Source organism: Triticum urartu, chromosome 2A, assembly GCF_056163025.1.
Source record: "Triticum urartu cultivar PI428250 chromosome 2A, HENAU_Tu73, whole genome shotgun sequence".
NCBI lineage: Eukaryota > Viridiplantae > Streptophyta > Magnoliopsida > Poales > Poaceae > Triticum > Triticum urartu.
This window is the reverse complement of record NC_141874.1, coordinates 166,852,994-166,873,727: the sequence shown is the minus strand read 5'-3', so window position 1 is coordinate 166,873,727 and position 20,734 is coordinate 166,852,994. Positions and strand designations below refer to the sequence as shown.

At 46.0% G+C, this 20,734-nt stretch overlaps 1 protein-coding gene across 1 annotated transcript; it reads left to right on the top strand.

The window, feature by feature from the left end:
• Window positions 1–670: 670 nt before the first annotated feature.
• Window positions 671–4,357, top strand: 5-FCL (5-formyltetrahydrofolate cycloligase). The gene is made up of 7 exons (XM_048699760.2): window positions 671–957; window positions 1,326–1,463; window positions 1,544–1,705; window positions 1,820–1,861; window positions 1,970–2,015; window positions 3,134–3,204; window positions 3,967–4,357. Exons 1-7 carry the CDS (start codon window positions 708–710, stop codon window positions 4,098–4,100), a joined length of 843 nt encoding a protein of 280 aa, XP_048555717.2. The 5' UTR covers window positions 671–707; the 3' UTR covers window positions 4,101–4,357.
• Window positions 4,358–20,734: the final 16,377 nt, after the last annotated feature.

The following is a 20,734-nucleotide window of genomic DNA, read 5'->3' as shown; positions in this document are numbered from 1 at the left end:
ATTTGAAATCCCAAACAATTTTTTGAAATATTGAACATTGAACATAAATGTGTGAACAAGTTTTTGAAACGGGAACATTTTACAAAACTCACGAACAAAAATTTCAAACACGAACATTTTTTGGAAAATGCGAACAAAATTTTAAATTGAAACATTTATTGAAACTCACAAAAAAATTAAAAAATACAAACATTTTTCTTAAATTTGCGAACAAACTTTGCAAAGTTGTGAAATTTTGAAAAAAACATAAAGAAAAGAAACAGAAACTAAAAAAGGAAAAGAAATAAAAAAAGGAAAAAAAGAAAAAGAGAAATAAAAAACAATAGAAGCCAAAAAGAACCAGAAAAAATGATACAGGAAAAAACCCGGTTCAGGGAACCTTCTAGAAGGTGCCCAAGACCGGCTGGACGCACTACCTATGAGTGGGCCGGCCCATGTCTGTCGCTCGCTGCGCTGCTCTGTGCGATTGCTCGACAGTTCGCCGCAGCGAGCGGCGCGAATAGGATTTTCCTGACCACTGAACATCATCCGTGCAGAAGAATAAACAACTTGGGCCGGGCCGGCACAGCAAATCACCTAAGAAAACCTGCAGTGGGCGGCCCGCTCCGCCCGCGCACCCGTGGCCGTGGAATCCAGCGGCAGCGGCAGAGAGATGGCCGCGCAGGTGAGCGTGGGACACGGCGGCACGACGGCACGAGGAGGCGGGGATGATAAAAAATGCAGTGTCCTCGCTGATGGTGCGCCTCCTCCACCTGCCCCGCGCCGCCCCCACCCCCACCTACCGCCCCCTCCTCCCGCTCCCTCCCCCGCGGCTGCGAGTGGCCGCGTCGGCCTCGCCACCCCTCGCCGCCATGTCGACGGCGGCGCAGCAGGCGGTCGCGGACCAGAAGCGCGCGGTGCGGTCCGACGTGCGCAGGGCGCTCAAGGCCCTCTCCCCCGATCAGCGCACCAGCGAAGGTCACTCCTCCCCTGTCGCCTGGCTCGGAACAGCGTTGCCCACAAGCTGCTCGTCGATTTGCCTACTAGAGTGTTAGTGCGGGATAGAAAAGAGTGGTGAAACTTTTAACGCAGGTCAATTTCTCGAGTACTTAGCATCAAAGCGTGTGCCTAGGGATGTATATTGATCTGATGACAAGTGTTAGGGTCAGCAAGTAAAAGGTTCTAGTGGGATTTATGTTGTGATGATTTATCTTTTAAATCTTTGGAGACCTCAAGTGAAATGAGGGCTAGTGTAGTATGCTTCTGTGTTGCAGCATAGTTAGTTTTCTTTAAGTTAATTTTGTTGGTCTATTTATTAACACAGTACAAAACTCTTGTTCTTCCAGATCTGGCTATTCAAAACAATATTTTGAACTCTTCTTGGTTCAAAGCAAGCAAACGGTTGTGTGCCTATATAAGCTGTGCGCAATTACGAGAAGTGGATACATCAAAAATAATAGCAGAAGTTCTATCCTCAGATCCTGGTGAGCCAACTGGGCCCTATGTATATGTAGAAATATGCTCTCTGTAATTTCCTGTCTCTAACAATTTCTTTGGTTTTAAGAACATGATGGACAAGCAAAGGATATCTATGTTCCTCGAGTGGAAGATAAAAACCGCAATATGCGGATGTTCAAAATCACAACCATGGATGATTTAGTTAAAAATTCAATGAACATTCTGGAACCGTCACCATTGGATGCTAGTGGGAATGCTTGTGAAGATGGTATGGAGTTCATTTCCATGTGGAAACTTTACCCTATTTTATTTATTTAAGCTATTTCATCTGTAATGACAGTTGATTTATGTGTTACAACTGAGCCACTTTTAATCCTTACAGTGTTGTCAGCCTCATCCCCTGTCGATCTTTTTGTGTTGCCTGGTAAGCTCTTCATCCTGTGCTACATTCATTTCTGTCATTTATCTTTCTTGGGGTTGCTCAGTCTGTGATATTAGAAATTCAATTGGATAATATTTGTTATTCATGCAGGACAAGCTTTTGACAGAACTGGCCGAAGACTAGGACGTGGTGGAGGGTAGGACTACATGTTACCCTATCATGATATTAACAATAGTGCCTTGTATTGAAGTTGACAATGTACATCTATCGCAAGAAAAAAAGGTTCTCGATGTGCAGTGACATCTTTATCCAACGCCCGACTATGAAATTGTTCCATTTCAAACTTTCAGTGCCAGCTAAAAACGGATTCATGCAGTCTGCTCTGAAACAAATAATATCATGATTTAGAAGCACTAAATGTCATTACTATATTTTGTTTCACAGGCATATTTTCCATAATGCAGTTCAATAATGCTGAGATTTCAATGCCTTCCGATTTCTGGTGTCAGAGGAGCCTGTTTGTTGGAATGACAGTTACCACATAGAAAATCATATGTATGTGTTGGATGCAGAAACTCCTCGCTAGGGTGATCAACACACATAAAAGCTCTTGGCCTAGCAAACAAATCAATGCTTATCAATCAGTAGACCATCTGAAATCTATAAGCTTGTGGTTTTCGCCCAGGCTGTGGTGTGTGGATTTAGAACTAATGCACATCAATATGAATCTTGTAGAAAATCCGGGTTTAATGGGATTGGATATTTGACCTTACTTCCTTTTTTAGTTAAGAGTAAAACTCTATGTGCAAACCTTATTTAGCATCGATCTTTTCTTTGTGTATTCTCTAGCTCTGTATAACTCCATCATGCATACTTCTGTTTATTTGTTGGGTACTTCATATACTCCCTCCATTTTTATATACAAGGCCACACACTCAAATTACTAGTACCAAGACAAAAATTAATGTGTGCTTTACAAGCCAATTTATTTTCCGGTTTACCGGGTTAATTAATAGGGTGCATGCACATTAGAGAAAACTGAGTGGCCATAGGAGAGGAAGTAGGTGAGTGTGTCATTATCATCCACTACATGCATGCTTGTAATTAAGTCATGGGTTACTAGTACGAGGAAACATCATTAATATTTGCCTTGATTATTGTTGGTGGCCTTGTATAAATACAAAATGTGTTTTTCATAGTGGCTTTGTATATAAAAATAGAGGGAGTATTATTTATGCTGAGTTTCACTTGATTTCTTCATTGAATTTTTTCCCTTCATCTAAATTTATGTTGCATGTTTGCCCAATTTTACAGGTACTATGACACTTTCTTGATGAGATACCAAGAACTTGCTAAAGAGAAAGGGTGGAGTCAGCCTCTTCTAGGTATGGCATGCATATTTTCAGAAGTTCAGTTCTTTTACTTTATTTACTTTTCAGGCACAACTTCGCAGGAAGTTGTGGTATTTTAGTTTATTATATTATATTTGTGTAAAATATACTTTTGTTTGCGCTAGATTTTTCCTTGGGGCCATTTTAGTTCCTCTGCCTCGAAAATAAAATAAAATCAAATGTTGAGTAGACTCTGTGGGGGTAGGAGTAGGACCAAAGTGGACAATTTAGAAAATGAGACCATAGAGTAGATAGAGGTATTGGGACCGTTGTTTGTTTCTCAAAGCTAACCTGTTTCACAAACAACGTCACTTATTTCCGAACGGAGGGAGTATGTTGTATTTAATACATTACCATACTGAAACGGACTATCTTAATATGTTTCTTAGTCCAGTGCTTTTGCTCTGTGAGCCACATATGGTGGTTGCGTAGCTGTTGTGCTATTTTGGTGCGGACTAATACAGCTGACACACATTTGATGCGTGTTTGAATGAGCGGCAGTTCTCCTATCTCCCTGTTTTAAGCCACAATTCAGCTGATGTAGCAAGTGGTGTTTTTTTTGTATGTGTGCCAACTAGAAGTTCCATACTCACCTTAATTTAATATAACGTTTTTCATTATATATTTCCATGAACTATGTCTAGCAAAATGAGAACATATCTGTTGTTCTGCATTACATAGTTATATTTGATGGTGAGGTCTATCTGTCATTCTCTTTACTAACGATTCATGCTAATGGTTTGCTTATTTTTGAAGTTGCACTTTCATACTCGGTGCAAATTTTGGAGGAAGGCATCATCCCGGTTAACTCAACAGATGTTCCTATTGATGCTCTGGTCACATCCTCTGGAATCATTCCAATCAGTCCTGCAGCACTGGAGAAGGTGTAAATGAAGCTGATTGGTTTCCGCTATGGCCGTGAGTTCCTGACAGTGGACACTCTTTCCTGAACTCCGATTACCAGAGCTGGGAATTGTGTGTTTTGCTCGTGATTTTGTGTTTCTTTTTCGACCGAGTGAATTCTTGTTGGACAGTAGCATATGTACTCAAAACATGAGCAAAGTTTGGCTGCCATTGTAATGACGCCTTTGTTTGATCAAACAATTGACAAACTCGTATAATATTCTGAAATTGTGTGGTTGCTTCATACATGTACTAACATTTTGCATCTTGGGCGTGTTACGTTTTACAGTTTCAGGTATTATATTGCTCTAAAAAAATTCGCTATGTCAGATGTTTGGTTTCACCTGTAAATTTACTACTAGTACCTCGTGTGTAGTACTATATTTGTACACGAACTTACCACGTAGCAAACGGACCTGGACTCAACTGAGCAGAAGCTGAATACAACATGGCGTGCTAGCCAACTACTCCCTCCGTTCCTAAATATTTGTCTTTTTAGAAATTTCAACCACATACGGATGTATATAGACATATTTTAGAGTGTATATTCACTCATTTTGCTCCGTATGACAAATATTTAGGAACGGAGGGACTATATTTTTGTACACGTTGCATACTTGCATGTCTACTATACCTAATCCGGTTCAAGTCATCACATGTTACAGAAACCATGACAAGAACACAAAATGCAAACCAAATTATGATAACATGAGAATAGATTGGGTTCTCACGCAGTATACATGTTTCTGTAACATGCTGTTTCCATGTTTTCCTCATGGTTTTTGTACTGAATTCGGTGCTGACCAAATTGGCTGAAGTTCCAATGACTGTTCCACTCACTAGGGTTTAAGCTTTTGAGTCAAACTGAGTACACTTTTCAAGAGACTTATGCCAAGTAATGTCAATATCCACAATGCACAAAGCACGTACTCTTCTGGAACTACATTATTGGAGTTCAAAATAGGCAAGTATACATCTGACGTTATTAGTCTGATTTTCTATGGAAACATCAACAACACAGTTTAACAAAGACAAGAATGTCTCTGTTATTAAGACAGAGGAGGAATCCACAACTTCATTGATTTGTATATAGTATATGATGGTTACAACTCACATCGAGGAATGCTTAATGGATCCATTGCCTCGCAACAAAAATGCCACTGACTCAAGATCCTATTACAGAATTCCCGGCCATGACATCCATGATCAGGGAGGGATGGTGATCATGGGTTTGAGCACCTAAAGCTCTAGCAAGAACTAGAAAAATGTCAGCATGAACCGATCAGGGCTTGGGCCTTGAGCACATTCTCTAGAGTCATGGAAGGGTCGTTGAAGTAGACGGTCTGCACCATCTTGTCCCTCTCCTGGTGAGCCTCCTCCCGCTGCCGCCGGACCAAGACTTGGCGAGCCGCCGCAATGGCCGCGCGAAACGCATTGTCCGCTTCCAAGGGGTCCTTTGGTTTCGACGGCGGCACTGGGTGAGCTAGCTGCGCGATGCTTGCCGGTGCGATCGCTTGGACCCGCTCGCCGGACTCCTGCTGCTTCTTGGTGACGCCGTGCGGTCCGGGGCGGATGGCACTTTCGCCGCAGCTGAACTTGATCGCTTCAATTGGGCGCACCGCCGGCCTGGTCCTGGTGCATGAAGTTCCCTGGCCGGCCTTCTGCTTGCTGATCACGTTGTCTGCGGCTGCGACCCGGGGAGGAGTCGGAACCGCGTGCGTGGCGAGAAGAGAAGAAACACTTGCGCGCCACGGTTTGCAAATCCATCCATCATTCAAATTCCGGAAGTAATCGGAGGCTCGATGCACGCAGGGGTGTCCGAGAGCACCGCGGCGCGTCCGTTCCACGCCGTGGGTGTTCAGCCTGCGTGCTCTCACTGCGATCCATATTGGCTTGGGATGTGAACTCTTGTTAGTTTTTAAAAAAATCCGGACGTCAATGATACAAACAATTCTCGAAAAAGAAAATGACACAAACAATTTAATGATATTTCAAAATTTTAGCTTTAAAACTTTAGAATACGAGCTCAAACACAACAAACGGTCCAAATGAATCAAACAATCTAAAAAATGGTATGAATGATTATAGATAAAAGGAGTAATTTCCTAGCAACGTGCCATTGGGGCATTTCTGTTTTTTTTCGCGAATATGCAAAGCTTGCGTATCATTTCATTGATAGAAAGAAATTTGAATGAGTACAATAGGTGGTATAACACATGACACAAACGCAAGGGGTGTGAAAGTACCTGAAGCGAATAGAAAAGAGATGCTCGACCCAAAACATAGAAGAACACAGCTAAACTCGTCAACTCGTCAACTAGAGAAGCTATCCAACCATCAACTAAACTACCACCATCTTCAAATCGAGCACCTAGGACGTCGCGAGCAAAACAAGACAACACCTTCACGAAGGAGAACGACACCAAGATGTCGTCGTCGTCCGTTCCAGAAAACCGGACCTAGGGTCTTCCCTGATGCTCGAAGAGGGGCACAGATATAATGACCATGGTAGCGCCTCCAAGAAGGGGACGACACACACAGGTGTCGCCGCTACCAGCACAAGATGCAGAGATTTCGCCCTCGTCAAATTCTGAGCAATCGTGCGGGCTTCGAAGGAAGACGAGGTTGCGTGGCTGAGCGGAGTGGAAGGCGGTGGGGATGCAACGGTGGCCGAAGTCCCGAACAAGCAAAATCTGGAAGGGAGTGCAGATCCTGGCCACTGGGAGCGGAGCAGCAGGGGCACCAGTGTGCCCGAGGACCCGGAAGGGGACACAGCTCCTGAAGCATGCCGGAGCCAAAGATGCATCGGGATGGACGGCCAACCAAGATACTAGCAGGGTGGTGGTGTAGCGACGCTGAAGAGCAAGTAGCCGAAAGGAGTCGGAAACAGCGCAACTTCTAAGGTGCGCCGGGTCCAAGGCTGCGCCGGCCGGCCATGAACGCAGGAAAGGGGCGCAGGTCAATGGCCGCCGAGCTGAAGCCGCCCCTGCAGGGGAAAGGTGAGGAGGACTCACAATCAGCCAAACACACAAACGGCGCACTGCACGAAATAGCCACCGCCGGCCGGGCACAACCAGCCGCCTCCAAGGCTGACACCCGGAGAGGTCGGCCTGGAGCTCGAAGGGAGGGAGGGTCAGGAGGGAGGGGGGTGGGATGGTGCCGCAGCTAGAAGGGCGCGCCTGGCTGCCACAGCAGTCCGGTAGGAGAGCACCCGTCCAGCCGGAGCAGGCCTCCAGAGCGCGTCTGGGGCGGGATGGATCCGCCATAGGGGAGCCGCAGCTGAGGGGGCCACCTGCACCGCCAACCAGTCGGGGGTGTCGGGTGAAGGAAATATGCCCTAGAGGGAATAATAAAGTTATTATTTATTTCCTTATATCATGATAAATGTTTATTACTCATGCTAGAATTGTATTAACCGGAAACATAATACTTGTGTGAATACATAGACAAACAGAGTGTCACTAGTATGCCTCTACTTGACTAGCTCGTTGATCAAAGATGGTTATGTTTCCTAGCCATAGACATGAGTTGTCATTTGATTAACGGGATCACATCATTAGGAGAATGATGTGATTGACTTGACCCATTCCATTAGCTTAGCACTCGATCGTTTAGTATGTTGCTATTGTTGGGGAACGTAGTAATTTAAAAAAATTTCCTACGCACACGCAGGATCATGGTGATGCATAGCAACGAGAGGGGAGAGTGTTGTCTACATACCCTTGTAGACCGTTCGCAGAAGCGTTATATCAACGCGGTTGATGTAGTCGTACGTGTTCACGATCCGACCGATCCAAGTACCGAAAGCACGGCACCTCCGAGTTCTGCACACGTTCGGCTCGATGACGTCCTCGCCTTCTTGATCCAGCAAGAGGGGCGAAGTAGTAGATGAGTTCCGGCAGCACGATGGCGTGGTGATGATGTTGGTGAAGAACAATCTCCGTAGGGCTTCGCCTAAGCACTACGAAAACTATGACAGAGGATAAACTAGAGGGGACGGGGTTGCCGACACATGGCTTGGTGTTTCTTGATGTGTCTTGGGTGCTAGCCCTAGACCTCTATTTATATGTTGAGCCTTGGGGTCGAAACTTGGAGTAAAAGCCTCCACAAAGTCGGTTTCACCCGAAAGGCAAGAGTCCTTCTCGGACTCTAGGGCCAGACGCCAGGGTTCACGGCGTCTGGCCCCAGACGCCAGGGACCCTGGCGTCTGGCCCCTGGACTCCGCAAAACTTCCTTTTGCACTTTCCAAAAACCTTGTGGGCTTTCCCCTTTGGCCCAAATAAAGTGTTCTCGTACCCAAACATTTCGGGAAACATCTGGAACCCCTTCCGGTGAATTCCGGAACCCTTCCGGTGACCAAACACTATTATCCCATATATCAAACTTTATCTCCAGACCATTCCGGAGTTCCTCGTCATGTCCGTGATCTCATCCCGGACTCCGAACAACATTCGGTCACCAACATACATAACTCATATAGTATTATATCATTAACGAACATTAAGCGCGCGGACCCTACGGATTCGAGAACTATGTAGACATGACCGAGACACCTCTCTGGTCAATAACCAATAGCGGGACCTGGATGCCCATATTGGCTCCTACATATTCTACGAAGATCTTTATCAGTCAGACCGCATAACAACACACGTTGTTCCCTTTGTCATCAGTATGTTACTTGCCCGAGATTCGATCGTCGGTATCTCAATAACAATTCGATCTCATTACCGGCAAGTCTCTTTACTCGTTCCGTAATACATCATCCCACAACACTCATTAGTTGCAATGCTTGCAAGGCTTATAGTGATGTGCATTACCGAGTGGGCCCAGAGATACCTCTCCGACAATCGGAGTGACAAATCCTAATCTCAAAACACGCCAACCCAACAAGTACCTTCGGAGACACCTGTAGAGCACCTTTATAATCACCCAGTTACGTTGTGACGTTTGGTGGCACACAAAGTGTTCCTCCGGTAAACGGGAGTTGCATAATCTCATAGTCATAGGAACATGTATAAGTCATGAAGAAAGCAATAGCAGCAAACTAAACGATCAAGTGCTAAGCTAATGGAATGGGTCAAGTCAATCACATCATTCTCCTAATGATGTGATCCCGTTAATCAAATGACAACTCATGTCTATGGTTAGGAAACTTAACCATCTTTGATCAATGAGCTAGTCAAGTAGAGGCATACTAGTGACACTCTGTTTGTCTATGTATTCACACAAGTATTATGTTTCCGGTTAATACAATTCTAGCATGAATAATAAACATTTATCATGCTATAAGGAAATAAATAATAACTTGATTATTGCCTCTAGGGCATATTTCCTTCAGCTATTGCTTTCTTCATGACTTATACATGTTCCTATGACTATGAGATTATGCAACTCCCATTTACCGGAGGAACATTTTGTTTGCTACCAAACGTCACAACGTAACTGGGTGATTATAAAGGTGCTCTACAGGTGTCTCCGAAGGTACTTTTTGGGTTGGCGTATTTCGAGATTAGGATTTGTCACTCCAATTGTTGGAGAGGTATCTCTCGGCCCACTCGGTAATGCACATCACTTAAGCCTTGCAAGCATTGCAACTAAATGAGTTAGTTGCGGGATGATGTATTACGGAACGAGCAAAGAGACTTGCCGGTAACGAGATTGAACTAGGTATTGAGATACCGACGATCGAATCTCGGGCAAGTAACATACCGATGACAAAGGGAACAATATGTTGTTATGCGATATGACCGATAAAGATCTTCGTAGAATATGTGGGAGCCAATATGAGCATCTAGGTTCCGCTATTGGTTATTGACCGGAGACGTGTCTCGGTCATGTCTACATAGTTCTCGAACCCGTAGGGTCCGCACGCTTAAAGTTTCGATGACAGTTATATTATGAGTTTTGATGTACCGAAGGTTGTTCGGAGCCCGGATGTGATCACGGACATGACGAGGAGTCTCGAAATGGTCGAGACATGAAGATTGATATATTGGAAGCCTATATTTGGATTTCGGAAATGTTCAGGGTGAAATCGGGATTTTACCGGAGTACCGAGGGGTTACCGGAACCCCCCGGGGGCTTAATGGGCCATAGTGGGCCTTAGTGGAGAAGAGGAGAGGTGGCTAGGGCAGGGCCGCGTGCCCCTCCCCCTCTAGTCCAAATAGGACAAGGAGAGGGGGGCGGCACCCCCCTTTCGTTCCTCTCTCCCTCCTCTTCCCCCCTTTTCCTAATCCAACAAGGAAGGGAGGGAGTCCTACTCCCGGTGGGAGTAGGACTCCTCCTGGCGCGCCTCCTCCTGGCCGGCCGCACCTCCCCCTTTCTCCTTTATATACGGGGGCAGGGGGCACCCCATAGACACAACAATTGATTTGATCTTTTAGCTATGTGCGGTGCCCCCCTCCACCATAGTCCACCTCGATAATACTGTAGCGGCGCTTAGGCGAAGCCCTGCGTCGGTAGAACATCATCATCGTCACCACGCCATCGTGCTGACGAAACTCTCCCTCAACACTCGGCCGGATTGGAATTCGGGGGGCGTCATCGGGCTGAACGTGTGCTGAACACGGAGGTGCCATGCGTTCGGTACTTGATCAGTCGGATCGTGAAGACGTACGACTACATCAACCGCATTGTGCTAACGCTTCCGCTTTCGGTCTACGAGGGTACATGGACAACACTCTCCCCTCTCGTTGCTATGCATCACCATGATCTTGCGTGTGCGTAGGATTTTTTTTTGAAATTACTATGTTCCCCAACATCGGTGAGGGCCGATCCCACCGGCGATGGAGGCCGCCGGCACCGCCAAGCGCCAGATCTAGGGGGGAGGAAGGATGGAGGGAGAAGGGTGGGAGTGAACATGGAGAAAAATGGCCCCGCCGCCACCATCCCAGGGCCTGGCGCGGCTTCGCCAGCCATCTCTCCGGCGAGGCAATGCAGGGAAGGGCGGGAGGTTGGGGCCGGGCCGACAGTGGCTAGGGTTTCCCCCAGTCGCCTGGCCTGGGCTACGCAGGGTAAAGGGTAGGAGTCGCCCGCCAACACAAACAATTCCTGAATGCACATGAGCTTACCGATCTTGGACGTGCCGATGCATTTCAAGAAACATATGTATTGTATTGTCATTGTGTTGAGTGACAAGGTTTCCAAAGACCTCAAAATCCATGTTGAGTTGTTGGTCTCTCTCATTCTTTATAATCACCTTGTGCAATATAACACAATATGTCATGATCCTCCACAATATGTGCAGGCCTATAGACAATGGCAAAGTGAGGTGGCTACATACCGTTGATGCCAGTTTTTGGCACGGAAGAAAACATTATTAAGATGGCCTCAATTGAAGAAGTGCTTTACATAAAAAAGTTTCGTATTGTCAACATAGACAACTTGGATGTTTGGGTCATCGTCATCCGATCTCATCTCGAGGGCCAAAGCTATTCTCGAAGTAATAATATTTGGCATTCAAAGTATTGTTCGGCTCATTACACCTCAAAAGATGATCAGATGAAGGTGTGCTCTACATGATTATCTTTGTCTCATCGAGGCAATCGATTCTGATATAGAAATCATCTCAATCCAAGCTCATATAAAAAAGTTAAAGCCAATGCACCATGGACCGACCATGAGTAAGGAGTGGCCTCGTATGAAAAAGTGTTCAACTTGGAAGTTGTTCATAATGTTAAAACGGTCAACTTTGCTTTTGGGGTCATCATCATCTGAGATAGTATGCGACCTACAAAGCCACCATAAGTCACGAACAGTCCAGTCAGCTGCATGACCGATTCTGACTAGAAGGTAAAGATGGTCCAGTAGAGTACTAACATGACCTTATTTGACAAAGTAATCAACATAAGGATCAGCCCCCTCCCCGGCGCACCATGTCAAACCCTACGCAGTTCCCTGCAGAAAGGACGACCCCAGAGATCATGTCTTGAGGACACTAGGGGCGTGTTTGGTTGCTCGCATAAGGCCTAACCAGGCCCGCGCAGGAAGGGAACAGGCTGTTTGGTTGCCTAGTTTTCCCGTTGGGCCTGCATAGCACGAAGCTTAAAGCACCTCTGGGCCTGGCTCACTGGAAACACTCAGATCGGTAGTTTCTCGCGAGCCAGGCCGAGGCGAGCGCAAGCGAGTGGGCCCTTGCACAAGTGGAGACAGGAGGGATGCGAGGTTATTACGTGAGGTCTTCTTCAACCTTCAATAAGCTCCTATCTAATCTCCTCCCTCTGATCTACACAATGGTGCTTCGATTCGAGATAAGCTCTACACGAAAAAGATGCACCTCGATGCTATGGTTTCATTCAGGCGATCGGTTTGTAGTTTCGTCGGCCGTAAGTTATTAATCTCGTGTTCCCGTTCGAAGCTATTCTGGACGAATTTTGTCAGATTCGTCGCGCACGATCGATCATTTGAAATTTCCTTTGACTAGAAGCCTAATTTCGCAGTTCCTCACAACATTCGTGTTGTAAGTTTTTGGTTTCGATGATCGTAGCTTCATCTCTCTTTGAACAGCAGTATACTGCACTGACGCCGCCATGTCGAGCTCCTCTGTCCTCTGCTAAGAGCCCTCCAATTCGTCCCTCTCGACGCCGAAGACCTTCCCCTTAATCTCCTTGCCCGCGTGCTACTACACTAGAGTCGTTTCCGGTGTCGCTCATCTCGGCCTACTCTCTGTCGACCTCCTACTACACTGACGCTGCAATGGTGCGCACACTGCTTTCTTGTGTCCTCTACCTCCGCGCACACTGCAGTTTGCCACGCCGCTGACGGGATCGATTATCTTCACCTCCTCTTGTTGGGGATTGTAGCAGAAATTTAAATTTTTCTACGCATCACCAAGATCAATCTATGGAGTCATCTAGCAACGAGAGGGAGAGGAGTGCATCTACATACCCTTGTAGATCGCAAGCGGAAGCATTCAAGAGAACGGGGTTGATGGAGTCGTACTCGTCGTGATCCAAATCACCGATGACCGAGCACCGAACGAACGACACCTCCGCGTTCAACACATGTACGGTTGGGAGAGACGTCTCCTCCTTCTTGATCCATCAAGGGAAGGAGAGGTTGATGGAGATCCAGCAGCACGACGGCGTGGTGGTGGAAGTAGCGGGATCCCGACAGGGCTTCGCCAAGCGCAAGCGAGGAGGAAGAGGTGTCACGGGAGGGAAGAAGGCGCTAGGGACTTGGGTGCGGCTGCCCTCCCTCCCCTCCACTATATATAGGGGGCCTGGGGGGGGCCCCTAGAGATCCCATCTAATGGGGGGGGGGCTAGGGGGTGGCTTGGCCCCCAAGCCAGGTGGAGGCGCCCCCACCCCCTTAGGGTTTCCAACCCTAGGCGCAAGGGAGGCCCAAGGGGGGCGCACCAGCCCACCAGGGGCTGGTTCCCTTCCCACTTCAGCCCATGGGGCCCTCCGGGATAGGTGGCCCCACCGGGTGGACCCCCGGGACCCTTCCGGTGGTCCCGGTACAATACCGGTGACCCCCAAAACTTTCCCGGTGGCCGAAACTGGACTTCCTATATACAAATCTTTACCTTCGGACCATTCCGGAACTCCTCGTGACGTCCGGGAGCTCATCCGGAACTCCGAACAACTTTCGGGTTACCGCATACTAATATCTCTACAACCCTAGCGTCACAGAACCTTAAGTGTGTAGACCCTACGGGTTCGGGAACCATGCAGACATGACCGAGACAACTCTACGGCCAATAACCAACAGCAGGATCTGGATACCCATGTTGGCTCCCACATGTTCCACGATGATCTCATCGGATGATCCACAATGTCCAGGATTCAATCAATCCTGTATTCAATTCCCTTTGTCAATCGGTATGTTACTTGCCTGAGATTCGATCGTCGGTATCCCAATACCTCGTTCAATCTCGTTACCGGCAAGTCACTTTACTCGTTCCGCAACACATCATCCCATGACCAACCCTTAGTCACATTGAGCTCATTACGATGATGTCTCATCGAGCGGGCCTAGAGATACCTCTCCGTCATGCGGAGTGACAAATCCCAGTCTCGATTCCTGCCAACCCAACAGACACTTTCGGAGATACCCGTAGTGCACCTTTATAGTCACCCAGTTACGTTGTGACGTTTGGCACACCCAAAGTATTCCTACAGTATCCGGGAGTTGCACAATCTCATGGTCTAAGGAAAGGATACTTGACATTAGAAAAGCTCTAGCAGACGAACTGCACGATCTTGTGCTATGCTTAAGATTGGGTCTTGTCCATCACATCATTCTCCTAATGATGTGATCCCGTTATCAATGACATCTAATGTCCATAGTCAGGAAAGCATGACTATCTGTTGATCAACGAGCTAGTCAACTAGAGGCTCACTAGGGACATGTTGTGGTCTATGTATTCACACATGTATTACGATTTCCGGATAACACAATTATAGCATGAACAATAGACAATTATCGTGAACAAGGAAATATAATAATAACCATTTTATTATTGCCTCTAGGGCATATTTCCAACAGTCTCCCACTTGCACTATAGTCAATAATCCAGTTACATTGTGATAAATCGAACACCCATAGAGTTATGGTGTTGATCATGTTTTGCTCGAGGAAGAGGTTTAGTCTATGGATCTGCAACATTGAGGTCCGTATGCACTTTACAAATATCTATGTCTCCATTTTGAACATTTTCACGAATGGAGTTGAAGCGACGCTTGATATGCCTGGTCTTCCTGTGAAACCTAGGCTCCTTGGCAAGGGCAATAGCTCCAGTGTTGTCACAGAAGAGAGTCATCGGGCCCGACGCATTGGGAATAACTCCTAGGTCGGTAATGAACTCCTTCACCCAGATTGCTTCTTGTGCTGCCTCCGAGGCTGCCATGTACTCCGCTTCACATGTAGATCCCGCCACGACGCTTTTCTTGCAACTGCACCAGCTGACTGCCCCATCATTCAAAATATACACGTATCCAGTTTGTGACTTAGAGTCATCCAGATCTGTGTCGAAGCTAGCATCGACGTAACCCTTTACGACGAGCTCTTCGTCACCTCCATAGACGAGAAACATATCCTTAGTCCTTTTCAGGTACTTCAGGATATTCTTGACCACTGTCCAGTGTTCCATGCCGGGATTACTTTGGTACCTTCCTACCAAACTTACGGCAAGGTTCACATCAGGTCTGGTACACAGCATGGCATACATGATAGACCCTATGGCCGAGGCATAGGGGACGGCACTCATCTTTTCTCTATCTTCTGCCGTGGTCGGGCATTGAGCCGTGCTCAATCTCATACCTTGCAATACAGGCAAGAACCCATTCTTGGACTGATCCATATTGAACTTCTTCAATATCTTGTCAAGGTACGTACTTTGTGAAAGACCAATGAGGCGTCTCAATCTATCTCTATAAATCTTGATGCCTAATATATAAGCAGCTTCTCCAAGGTCCTTCATTGAAAAACACTTGTTCAAGTAGGCCTTTATGCTTTCCAAGAATTCTATATCATTTCCCATCAATAGTATGTCATCCACATATAATATGAGAAATGCTACAGAGCTCCCACTCACTTTCTTGTAAACAGAGGCTTCTCCATAAGTCTGTGTAAACCCAAACGCTTTGATCATCTCATCAAATCGAATTTTCCAACTCCGAGATGCTTGCACCAGCCCATAGATTGAGCGTTGGAGCTTTCACACCTTGTCAGCATTCTTAGGATCGACAAAACCTTCCGGCTGCATCATATACAATTCTTCCTTAAGGAAACCATTAAGGAATGCCGTTTTGACGTCCATTTTCCATATCTCATAATCATAGAATGCGGCAATTGCTAACATGATTGGACAGACTTCAGCTTCGCTACGGGTGAGAAAGTCTCATCATAGTCAACCCCTTGAACTTGTCGATAACCCTTAGCGACAAGCCGAGCCTTATAGATGGTCACATTACCATCCGCGTCTGTCTTCTTCTTAAAGATCCATTTATTTTCTATGGCTCGTCGATCATCGGGCAAGTCAGTCAAAGTCCATACTTCGTTTTCATACATGGATCCTATCTCGGATTTCATGGCTTCCAGCCATTTGTCGGAATCTGGGCCCGCCATCGCTTCTTCATAGTTCGAAGGTTCACCATTGTCTAAAAACATGATTTCCAGGACAGGGTTGCCGTACCACTCTGGTGCGGAACGTGTCCTTGTGGACCTTCGAAGTTCAGTAGCAACTTGATCTGAAGTTTCATGATCATCATCATTAACTTCCTCCCTAGTCGGTGCAGGCACCTCAGGAACTTTTTCTTGAGCTACGCCACTCTCCGGTTCAAGAGGCAATACTTCATCAAGTTCTACTTTCCTCCCACTTACTTCTTTTGAGAGAAACTCTTTCTCTAGAAAGGGTCCATTCTTGGCAACAAAGGTCTTGCCTTCGGATCTGAGGTAGAAGGTATACCCAATAGTTTCTTTAGGGTATCCTATGAATACACATTTTTCCAATTTGGGTTCGAGCTTTTCAGGTTGAAGTTTCTTGACATAAGCATCGCATCCCCAAACTTTCAGAAACGACAGCTTAGGTTTCTTGCCAAACCACAATTCATAAGGTGTCGTCTCAACGGATTTCGACGGAGCCCTATTTAAAGTGAATGCGGCAGTCTCTATAGCATAACCCCAAAATGGTAGCGGTAGATCGGTAAGAGACATCATAGAGCGTACCATATCCAATAGGGTGAGATTACGACGTTCGGACACACCATTATGCTGTGGTGTTCCAGGCGGCGTGAGTTGTGAAACTATTCCACATTTCCTTAAGTGCGTGCCCAATTCGTGACTCAAATATTCTCCCCCATGATCTGATCATAAGAACTTGATTTTCCTGTCACGTTGATTCTCAACCTCACTCTGAAATTCCTTGAACTTTTCAAAGGTCTCAGACTTGTGTTTCATTAAGTAGACATACCCATATCTAGTCAAGTCATCAGTGAGGGTGAGGACATAACGATAGTGTAAGTGCATCTAGTGCCACCCCTAGTTGGTTTTGGAGTATTGACGACAAACCTGGTTGAGGGACTAATGTGTTTGTGAGAATTGCAGGATAACACAGTAGAAGTCCCTCATTGATTCGGTTTTCCTACCAGAGATGACCCCTAAAAATGTATGAAGACATTGAAGTCAAAGGTGGTATGTGAAGACATTCACATTGAAGACTATGACAAGAGAAGACATCGCATGAAGACCATGGAGCGCGAAGACTTAGCAGTTTCGTCGTTCTTTGTTTTTTCTTCGTTGAGTCATAGGAACCACCGTACTGTTAAGTGGGGTCCAAGAGAACCAGTCAGAATGACTGAAGTGATGCTTAACCAAAATCCTATGTCTTCGAGTGAAGACTATGAGAGGAAATCTTATTCAGAGTTGGATAAGTCAGCTTTGCTTGTAGCCCAAGTAAAGTTGCCGTGTGTGTTTGAAATCTGACCGTTGGAACACGTGTCAGTTCCTTAGTGACCCAGGGTCATTTCGGACAAATTAGGTCGGGTTGCCTAGTGGCTATAAATAGCCCACCCCCTACAACCATAAACGGTTGGCTGTTCAGAGTTAGTGCACGGCTTTTGTCGTTTGAGAGCAACCCACCTCGAAGCCCTTGAGAGAGAATTCCTTGCGAGGATAAAGCTCTAAACACCCAGAGCCAAAGAGTGTTAGGCATCACTTAAGTCTTCCTGTCTGTGTGATCTGAAGACTTATTACACTTGAGGACTGTGAATCCTCCAGTCGGTTAGGCGTCGCATTCTGAGCATCCAAGAGTCATTGTGGATTGCCGGTGAACGAAGTCTGTGAAGGTTTGGAAGTCTACCTTGAAGACTTACCAGATTGATTGGGCGAGGACTGGGTGTCCTTAGCTCAAGGGGAATAAGGTGAAGATGCGGTCTTCTGAGTTGAATCTCAGCCTCCCTAACCAGACGTCAGTTGTCACAGCAACTGGAACTGGTCCAACAAATCATTGTCTTCAATGAGTCACTGGTTTCATCCTTCCCTTTCCTTTACTTACTGTTGGACCTGGTGAAGTCATTGTATGATTGCATTATCTTTTGTCTTCACTGAGTGACTGCTTGTTCTGATTGGCTTCACACTATCTTCCTACCTGATCTATACTGCCTAGCTGCTATTAGTCATTGTGCTTTCACTTCATTGAATACTTGACTATGGCTTGCTTAGTGTAGTCTACCTTCCGCTGCATGGTAATAGGTTTATTTCTATCGTTTGTCTTTGAAACTTCCATGTTTTGAAGACTTCCATAAAAATCGCCTATTCACCCCCCCTCTAGTCGATCACTAGCACTTTCAATTGGTATCAGAGCAAGGTACTCCCTTGTTCTGTGTGATTCGGTTTAACCACCTGGAGTTTTAGCTATGTCGACTGCAGGGATAATCAAAGTCTCCGCTGCGTGCCCAGTCTTCGATGGAATTGAATATCCCTACTGGAAGAATAAGATGCGCATGCATCTTGAAGCCATTGATGTCAACCTATGGTATGTCGTCAAGAATGGCGTTCCCAAGGCTGGTGAAGGTGTCACCGCTACTGATGTCAGGAAGTTCATTCAACTGGACTCCACTGCCAAGAACATCATATGTGGTCATCTGACCAAAGGACAATATGGCCGTGTGAGTGCTTCGGAAACATCTAAGCTAGTCTGGGACTGGCTCTCCAAGGTCAACGAAGGCATCTCAACCCAGAGAGATCAGAGAATCAGTGTCCTTCGCAACCTCTTCAACCGCTTCAAGAGAAATGACAATGAGAATGTCCAGCTCACGTTTGATCGACTCACTGACATCACAAATGAGCTTCAAGCCCTCGGCGCTACTGAGATCACCAAGCATGAAGTCGTCAAGACACTCCTGAGATCACTTGATAGCTCGTTTGACACCCTAGCCCTGATGATTCAAGAACGTCCTGAATTCAAGACACTCGATCCGTGTGACATACTTGATAGGCTCAACACACACAAGTTTCAGCTTTCTAAGAAAAGAGACATCTACGGTCCCAACTATGGGCGAACTCGTGCCTTGAAGGCAAAAGCTGTCTCCTCATCTGAAGAAGAATCTGACAGTAGTTCTGATGATCCTGAAGACATTGGAAAGGAGCTTGCTATGCTTGTCAAGAAGTTCCAAAAATTCACCAAGAAGAAAGGCTTCAGAAAGTCTTCACGATCAAGCTCAAGGAATGATGAAGCTTCTGCTCATGACTACAGGAAGAGAGCATGCCACAAGTGCAAGAAACCTGGCCACTACATCTCTGAGTGTCCATAGTGGGACAATGAGAACAAGAAGAAGAAGAGCAAGGAGTATGACTCTGACGACAAGAAGAAGAAGAAATACTCAAAGTCTTCTTCCAAGTCTTCCTCAAAGTCTTCATCACACAAGAAGAGCTCATCTGGCAAGGCTCGTGCATTTGTTGGCAAGGAAATGGATTCAGAGGAGGAGTCCGCTTCTGAGGAGGCGGAGGTGGAGTCTGAGGAGGAGTCCGATTTTGGCATTGTGAGTCTGGCTACAGCATACGTTGCCAAGTCCATCTTCAACACTGAAGACAATGACTTCATCACCGACACCGATGCAAATGACAAGGACTACTCCGCTCCTACCTACTGCTTCATGGCACGCGGTGCCAAGGTAAACACACGCACTACTCACTATCAAACATCCAGTGAAGATGACTCTGATTTGGTTCCAAACCCAGCTACAAAACACTTGCTAAGATTGCAACTGAACAACAGAAAGCTATGGAACATATTCAAAAACTGTTAGACAAAAGCGATGACCTGTTAGACACTGAAATGACTCGATCTCAGTCCTTAATTGAAGACATAAAAAATCTTCACGTTAAGTATGAGGAACTTGAAAGTCGTCATGAAACGCTCTCAACAAATCTGAAAAGCTTTCCTATGATTATCTTCAAAGGAAGCAAGATCTTGAGAAATTGAGAGCGGCTCATGAAGATCTTCAAAAGGAAAACGAGTCACTTCGCGCCGAACAGATCAGTTCCGCTCAGGAAGGATTTGAACCACCATGTCTTAAATGCATTGAGTGTGACAATGCTACTTCGGTTGCTGGGTGTTCTACTGCTGTTACTATTGCAATATCTTCAACTGTTGATGTGGTAACTAACCCCTCTGTTGAGGATACCACTGCTATTGCTGATGAGAATGCTAGGTTGAAGACATTGCTTGAAACATGGATGTACAAAAGGCTCAAAGGACACCAGACACTATGCGATGTTCTTAAAAGGCAGATCCTAAACCGAAACCCTAGGAAATAGGGTCTTGGGTTCGAAAGGAAAATGAATGCTGATGGTTCTTACTGGAAACCTGAGCAGTACCCCAAAACCACATGGGTTGCTACAAAGGAACCCTCAGTGGATCCATCCACCCTGTTAGGCTTCAATTGTGCTAATCCCATTGTTGTTGATGAATCCTTTGATGCAAACTATAAACTATTTAAGAATCAGAATGGTGAAGTGTTTGCCAGGTATATTGGTACTAACTGCAGGAATGGGCCACCTATGAAGAAAGTCTGCGTGCCGAAAAAGTTGTTGAAGAATCTTCCTGTGAGTGTTGTCATGACACCACAAGTGAAGAAGACAAACCCCAGACCACAGGCTTCATATGGTCCAAAGGCTT